General features: G+C 59.8%; 1 protein-coding gene across 2 annotated transcripts; it reads right to left on the reverse strand.

The window, feature by feature from the left end:
• Nucleotides 1-2,718: 2,718 nt before the first annotated feature.
• GUCA1ANB (GUCA1A neighbor) lies at nucleotides 2,719-6,892 on the reverse strand. Of its 2 annotated transcripts, none has more exons than XM_036317636.1 (2): nucleotides 6,299-6,884; nucleotides 2,719-3,231 (listed from the first exon to the last, which is right to left on the reverse strand). In XM_036317636.1, the coding sequence occupies exons 1-2, from the start codon at nucleotides 6,395-6,397 to the stop codon at nucleotides 2,896-2,898; spliced, it is 435 nt and encodes a 144-aa protein (XP_036173529.1). In that variant the 5' UTR covers nucleotides 6,398-6,884; the 3' UTR covers nucleotides 2,719-2,895. The 2 variants fall into 2 exon arrangements, 1 of the variants encoding a protein (XP_036173529.1); XR_004968878.1 differs by having other exon boundaries at nucleotides 3,101-3,231; nucleotides 6,576-6,892.
• Nucleotides 6,893-8,130: the final 1,238 nt, after the last annotated feature.

Genomic DNA, 8,130 nt, shown 5'->3' on the forward strand with positions numbered 1-8,130 from the left:
CAGTCACCACCTTCCCACCGCAGGACACCCACTGTCGGCATTCACAGGCTGTGCCCTCTGCCAGGGCGAGGAAAGGGGTCCCGAGGGGTGGGGACCTGTGCCCCAGCCCAGCAGCCCTTCCTCAGGTGAACACCCCCTTTCAGCAGCTCAGGACGCGTAGGAACCAGCAGAGCAAGACCCTGGCACCTGGAGGGGGTGGGGGAGAGGAGGGCTCTCCCTTCTCCACCAAGAGGCTTCAGGTGGAATGCACCAAAGCGCTCCTGGCAAACCAGAGACTGGAGGGTTGCTTCGCTGCCCCTGCCTCGTGGGGCATCTGCCAGGTATTACAGCTTCTCCCTCCTCAGTGGCCCCGCTCAGTCCCACTCTCCTTTCCCCCCAAAGACATGGACGCCAAGTCAGGGAGGCCTGGCTCTCATTCACGGGCCCCAGGAGAGGGAGTGCAGGAAGAGAGGCCTCATGGCTTCCCAGGAGGCTTTGTCTGCAGGAATCCCCCGGGACAGAGGCCATACCAGAGGGGCAGGACCCACCTGGCAGAATGGCGCCAAGGAGGGACAGGTGGGCAGTGCCGGAGGGGAAGCCAGGCCGGGAAGAGACTGGAGGGGCCGCAAACCCGGGCCTGACGATCCCCCTCCCAGGCTGCCGGCCCGCCCACTCGCCTCCCACACAGAAACACAGCAGAACCTGGAGCACCAGCTCTGCCTCCTGGGACCATCCACCCTCCAAGACTCACTGGGACCCTGGTCGACTCTTCAAAAGGTTCCTGGAACCTTCGTGGAGGCTGCTCTACCAAGGTGAACCTCCAGGGGGAGACCATTCTTCAGGGGACGGAGGCGGAGTCCGTTAAGGGAGTGAAGATGCTGGCCTCGCCCCCACTGCCCCCACGGCTGTCGGGTCTGGGCGGACAGAGATGGTTCTTGTTCATCTTTGTGGCCCGGGGACCCAGGTGGCACTAGGTGTTCAGCAGGTGGACGATCGAGTGGCTGGAGGCTGAAGACTAACTTGTATTTATCTCTGCTTCTTTTCCAAATCCCACTACAATGGCAATAAATGCATTTTTGCCCGGCCGGCATGGCTCAATGGTTGAGCGTTGACCTATGAACCAGGAGGTCACGGTTCGATTCCTGGTCAGGGCACATGCCCGGTTGCAGGCTCAGTCCCCAGTAAAAATAATAATAAGTGCATTTTTTTAAAGCTACACACCCACGGGGGATGGGGGGAGGAAGACAGCCTGTTAGAGGCTCTAATAAAATTGTGGAAAACAGGAGGCAGATGGACAATCGGTAACTGATCAGAAAGTTGAGACTTAAATGCTCTCAAGGACCAGAGGACGTGGAGGTTGGCACAGTCACAAAGCCCATCCCTGCCTCAGGAGGCTCAGGAGGGGGTGCAGAAGGTGCCCCGAAGGCTGGGGTGCAGGACCTGGGGCGGATATTAGAGGACAGGAGGGAAGTTAGTGGAAGGAGCCATGGCCTCCCCGGGGCCCTCCGCCAGGCGGCAGAGCAGGCACCTGCCCCTCCTGACCCCGGCCAAAGGTTACGCTCAGGAAGAGAGCGGGCTGTTCTGAAAACTGGGGCGTTAAGAGTCAGACACGCCCCCTTCTCCAGCTCCTTCCCATGCTGGCTCCCCAAACACCCACAAGCAGGCAGGAGAGACCTGGTACAGACGCCAAAGGGCCTGCTTGTAGCCCGGACCACCGGACAGCTGAGGAACCCCCTAAGGTGAGAGAGAGCCTGCAGCAAACAGAAGAACCTGGACCCCAGGAGGGCCTCCTGCCTCCTTACCATCTCCTCCTCAGAGAAAGGCACCCGGGAAGCCTGGCCGGCACTGGCTGCTTGTCGGAGTTCCTGGACATCCTGTCCTGCTATCCAACTGCCTGTGCTCTGGAAGTATGCACCACTGAATAGGCCATGCCACCTAGAATGGGACGGGACTCCTAGAAATGAATCCGGTTGGATTCGCTCAGGGGTGTGCTGGTGACTACTTAACAACAGACTCTCTGGGAAAAAGAAACCCCACTTTGCAGGTGTTTGCTGGTTTCAGTGGTGTAAACACTCCCACAGCCGATTTCCAGCTGCCAACAGGAGTCGTTGATTGCGGGGTTGGGAGGAGAGGCCCACAGTTGGCTCTCACAGGCTGGTCAGAGCTGGCCTCAGCCCCCTACCATTCGCCCTCCCTGGCAGTGACCAGGGACTCGCTCAGCCACTGCCATGGTCACATACCCTCTGCCTTCATCGCTTTTCTCCATGATCCACGGCCCACGGGCCTAACCGACCGCGGAGGCAGCTCCCCGGACCAGCCCTTCCTAGAGAGACAGGAAGTCCACCCCCCGCCCCAACAAAGGGGAGTCAGAAGCAGCGGTTTCATACAAAGCGAGGCCCCTGGGGACTGGCTCACTTCCCATCGCGTCCTGTTTTCCACTGGCCGCTGCCCCCTGCGGTGAGAGGCCTCAGGAGGGAGCTGGGCGTGGTCAGCCCCTGCATCTCGTCCTTGTCCTTGGAGAGGCTGCCCAGCTGGGACCCGGGGGCCAGGTGTGACCAACACGGGCTTTGCTTGGGACTTGGGCTCTGAAAGGAGCTGAGGGGTCTTCTCAGGGTGAGGGGATGATGAATCAAGTCCTTCCAAGTCTTCAGACCCCTCTGGACATAACCTTGGCGTGAAGCGCCCCCCTGGCCTCAGCTTACCCAGTCACAGACACGCATTCAGATGCCAGGGAAAGAAGAACAAACTTTAATTGCTGCCAAGAAGAGACCCCCCCCCTTTACCAGTGCTGACAGGGGGCATGGCACAGCTGTCCCAGCCCGGGCACGGACCACCGCCGCTGGGGTGCGCAGCCCTCCCCTCCAGGACCGGGGATCCTGGGCGAGGGGCAGGCGAGGGCCTCTGGCTGCCACGGGGCTAGGAGCGCCACAGGATCGCGTTAACAGGAGGCATGTCTAAGCGCTTGCGGGTATGGTCCGTGTCCCGGCGGTACAGGTAGCCACACGTAGGCTTCTGCATGGTGCGGAAGGGGCTCAGGGAGTTGGGGTACTGGGAGGTGTAGAAATTGAAGGTGAGCTTGTCCTGGTTCTGGCCGCTGAGGTCCACCACCACCGGCATGTAAGCTGCGGCCAGAGCCTGCTCGCGGTCCTTCTTCCATGACCGGGACAGCGGAGGCCACGCCAGGGCCACCTTCCCCTTCTTGCCTAAGGGTGCCGTGGGCCCACAGCTGGGTCCTGAGGGTTTCTGCGAGTCCTGGGAGGAAGGGAAGAAAGCGAGAGTGGGACATCAGACACTGGGACTTGCTGCTGGGGCAGGGACAGGAGGGGAAACAAAGGGGCCATGGTCAGTACCCCAGAGTCCTCCCCTCCCTCCTCCCCACCCCCCAGCACAGCTCTGCAGCTGTGGAGTCAGACACCTCCCGGCAGCATCTTCATGGCTCGGTTCGCTGTCCCACCCACTGCAATGCAGACCTCCACCCGCTTTGCAGAGGCCTCTGCAGGCTCAGAGGCTGGGAGCCACCCTCCAATTCCTCCCACACCCCCCTGCACTGCTGGCCAAGCACCCCCTCCCTCCTGCAGCCTCCTGCAGGGTCTCTCTCCTCCCTCTCCTCTCCTCTCCTTTCTTCTTCTTCTCCTCTTCTTCTTCTTCTTCTTCTTCTTCTTCTTCTTCTTCTTCTTCTTCTTCTTCTTTCTCTCTCTCTCTCTCTCTCTCTCTCTCTCTCTCTCTCTCTCTCTCTCTCTCTCTCTCATCTTCCTGCCTCTGAATCGCCTGCCTCTTCACCCTGTGCTTCGCACTCACGCCGAGTTCATCTTCCTGTGCCAATGGCCAGATCAGGAGGCCCTTCTCCTCAAAACCTCTTTTGGTTTCTCCTGCCTAGGAAACAAGCCCCAGGCCCCAGCTGGAAGGAAGAGCTTTAAACTGGGGCTCCTCGCACCCTATGTTCAGGCCTTGCCATCTCCCTCTCATCCGCTGGCCACACCTTCCCTTCCAGGCCCCAGGCCCCAGGCCCTGGCTCAGGCAGTCTCCCCAGCCCCGCACCCTCCCTCCCTTTCCTCAGGGAAATTCTCTTTCAGCCCAGAGCTCCCTCTCACCCTTATCCTGCAAGATCCCATTCCTTCTCTTAACCAAGCAATGAACATGGGTTCCCGTGAACTGAATTCTGGTGGAGGCCGCTCCCAGCCCGCCAGCCGGCCCATTCTATTTTAGAACATCCCTCATTGTTAAGTGTGTCCTGTTGTCTGGAGACACTTTTGCTGGGTGGTCAGGTCTGGAGTCCACCCCCAGGAGGTCCCCGTGGCCACGTTTACCACGTTTACTGACATTTCTCTCTCTGTCGCCGTCTCCTCAACTGTCCTCTGACTTTGAACCCACACTGTCTCCTGGCCACCGAATGCCCACTTCACTGGGGATCTTTGGAGGCGCCACGGGACTACCCGAGGGCCCGCGCCCGTGCGTCAGGCTGGCTCTGGGCTGCTTCCCAGGATACATCTGGGGGGGGGGAGTAGAATTCCTTTCTGCGGAGAAGCAGCCCCAGGAACTGGGACAGAACCCCTAGCTGCAGAGTTACTGACCCTGAGCCCCACCATTTTACAAAAGAAACCCCTGGTACTCAAGTCGCAGTGCACACTCCTTGGCATTTAATTTACACACTATTTGCACAATTCAAACATGCCCAGGGCTTTCCCAAAGGCAGTCTTTGCTCCTATAGGTTCCTACCCACACGTATATTATATGCGCCTCAGCTTTGCATCTCAAGATTCTCCCTCTCCTTTCAAGCCAGCAGCTCTGGGGACACCTCCTCCAGGAAGGCCCTGGTGCTGCAGCCCCTCTTACCCTCCGTGCTTCAGGCCCTCCTCTTGGGATGTGAGTCTTTGCAGGGCAGGACTAGGGTGAGGCCATGCACCAGTTTGAAGGAGGCGCTCCCTCGGAGTCGTGCGGGGCAGCGAGTGCCTCCTTAGGTCTGGCCCCGGGTGCTGTGCTTGCCTCATCCTAGTCCCAAATCGTGATCCTTCGGCTCCTGCTAAGGTTCCAACAGGCCTGCAAACCACTCCCAATGGTCCAGACCACATCCTGCTCGCTGTGTCCCTGAGGCTTACCCCATGCGCACAGCCGAGCTGGAGAGGGCGCGAGAGTGTTCAGCAGCCTCCCCGACTCTCCCAGGCTCAGCCCTGAGATGCGGGATCACAAGCAGAGGGGCCAGCACGGGAAGTGAGCGGTGATGGTGGTCACCGACGATCGTTTCCACCACAGGCTCTGAGCACAGGAGCACCGAGCTAAGTGGATGATCTCTTCTAATCCTCAGTCATTCGTTAAGGACGGTATTATTGTCAACCCCATTTCAAGTTGAGAAAACAAAGTAAGGAGGTCATGTGGCTGGGAAAAGCCAGGCTGGGATTGGAACCCAGGCCTGGCTGACCCCGAGGTCCACAGCCTATACTCCATGATGTATCCTGTGTCCACTACACTGTGGGGACAAGGCCTACCGAGTCATTTCTGCCCTCGCTCCATCAACTTGTGAGCTCCTGCGGGTGTGCGGGGCTGCCCTCACCCTCCAGGCCCCCGAGAGGGCCAGGCTGCCAGGTGGCCAGGGTGGCTGGAACACTGGGTTTTGAGTGCTGGACTTTGGTTCTGGGTTCTTGGACTCTGCATGGACAGGACAATGCACTGACAACCACACCATGACTGCCACCCCTCTGCAGAGCTGACGATATGATATTGGTTGCTTCATTCATTCATAACTACCCCCCTTATATGCCAGGCCCTGGGTGTGCCGGTAACAAAGACATCGCAGACGGGAACACAAACATGAAGGCTGGGAGGGCAGGGCTTCACACCTCAGCACCTTGCCATCTGGGGCCGGATGATTCTTTGGGGGGGGGGGGGGGCGCCCTGGCCTGTGCATTGCAGGCGTGTTAGCAGCATCCCTGGCCTCTACTCACTCCACCCACTTCCCAGTGGCGACAGACAAAAAGGCCCCTCATCACTGCCAGCGCCACCTGCAGGCAGCGAGAGTCACTGCCGTGGAGTCCACGACAACCTCTGTATCTGGCCTTGAGGGTGAGAGCCTGGCCCCGTAGAGCAGCTCGGGAGTTCCTGCCTGGGAAGCTTGATTCTGAGAATGTGGGGTTCCGGCCCTCCCTACCAACCGGACAGAAGGGCTCAGCCTGTGGCCATGGCGATGAGGGAACTGCAGAGGCCCACCGCTCCTGCTCCCCAGCCCACCCTCTGTCTTAGCCACTTGGACGCCGCCCCTGGGGCTCAAGAGGCTGGTGTCAGGGGTAACAGAAGCAGGTGTGCTCAGGATGGTTGGGGGTCTTACCAGGGACCCCGCAGAAGGAAGGGTGTCACTCTTTGCTAACAGAATTGAGAATCCATCAAGTGCCAGTTCTCTGAGAGCCATTTGCGATGTCACTCCCATTCCTCACATGCAGGAACTAGGCTCAGGGGTGTCTGAGCACTTGTGTGAGTTCACGCAGGTGGTGCGGTGCTGTGTGAGCACCTTGTAGAAGTTCCACGTCTAGGGACTGGTTAGTGGGGGAACCAGGGATTGAACACTGTCCTCCCTCTGCCCAGCTCAGGCCCTGGCTCCGGCTCACCTGCCCTGGGCCTGCCAGTCAGCTATGTCCCAGCTGCTGCTGCTGCTGCTGCAACCCTGGGGACCCTGATGGGGGGGGACCCAGGGCCCCAAGCACATCCAGGGACGAGGCCGTCACAGAACCAGGGACAGAGGGACTGTACAGTCTCCAGGAGGAAGAAGAGGAGAGGGAGGAGGAAGGGAAGATATTTGGCAAGGAGGAGGGGGAGGAGGGGGAAGCCCAGGCAGCCCTAGCCTTGCCCTGCCCCTTCCAGGGGCCTAGCGAGGCCCAGGTGACTAAGCTCAGAGGGCTGAGAACACCCCGCCCCCCACCTCCCAGGGCCCAGCACAGGCAACTCTGGAGGGAGGGTGGGGCCTCACTGCATACTTTCTAGGTTAACATCTGGTTTCATTTAACCATCTCCTCCCCAGTCAGGTCCTCCCTGTCAAGTGCACGTGTGTGTGTGTGTGTGTGTGTGTGTGTGTGTGAGAGAGAGAGAGAGAGAGAGAGAGAGAGAGAGAGAGAGAGAGAGGCTTTTCCCCCAGGGGCCATTGGCAATTCGGGAGACATTTTTGGTTGTCACACGAGGGGGTGGGGTGCTGTTGGCATCGAATGGGGTGAGGCCAGGGGTGCTGCTGAGCGGGCCCAACCACAGACAGCTCCGCAAGGAAGCTCAGCTCCGATGTCAGCAGTGCCGAGGTGGAGAAACCTGGCTTAGAGGTTTCAGGACGCGCCCCTCTCCCCGACCTGCTTCCGGCAGCCCTGGCTTCAGCCTCCCATTCCACAGGGAGCAAGAGACTTGAAGGGCAAGCAGAGGGTCCCATCAGCCCCTTCCCTCCCTATTTTCACTTGGGGTTCGAGCTAGAGCCAAAAAAAGGCATCCGAGTAGAACTGTGCCTCCATGCCCCGCGCCCGCTCAGGCAGAGCCCAGCAAGGCCTTTTAGACAGACGGGGCGTGTGTTGGCCCCTTACACCAGTCATCCTTAGAAGAGGATGACTCAGGAGTGGAGCTCTCTAGGCAGGGCCGGAGGACCTCATACGTGACATGACTACAGGTCTTCCAGGAAGACACCATCCTCTCAAACACTCCAGGCACCTCCACCAGCCTGGCCCACGCCTGGCATTCCACCATCAGCACCTCGCTCTTTGGTGGAAAGGCCTCCTCCCTGGTGAAATGCAAATGGCACGGGGTGAGGCACCCGTTCTGAGGGACGTGCCTGGGTCTTGGAGGCTGAAGACCTGAGCTCCAGGCCGGACTCTGCCCTTACAGGCCAGGCAACCTCGGCCGAGTGGCGGAACCAGTTGCTTCATCTGCAAAATGGGGATAGTAAGGCTGCTATCTACTGCATCGGCTTGCGGTGGGGTGCGACGCGTGTGGGACTGTGCGAGCACAGTGCAAACGGCAATTACCGCCAGCCTGCTTCTGAGCACGCCCTCTGAGCCTCTATGAGAGCACATCTGCCTGCTGGGGGCAGGGGACTCAGAAGGGCATGGGGGGGGGGGGCGCAAACGGGGCCTCGGCTTCCTGAGGCTGCGTGACATGCGGCCCGGAGTTCAAATTCCAGGCCCACCACCC

This window comes from Myotis myotis, unplaced genomic scaffold (genome assembly GCF_014108235.1).
Source record: "Myotis myotis isolate mMyoMyo1 unplaced genomic scaffold, mMyoMyo1.p scaffold_m19_p_7, whole genome shotgun sequence".
Taxonomy (NCBI): Eukaryota; Metazoa; Chordata; class Mammalia; order Chiroptera; family Vespertilionidae; genus Myotis; species Myotis myotis.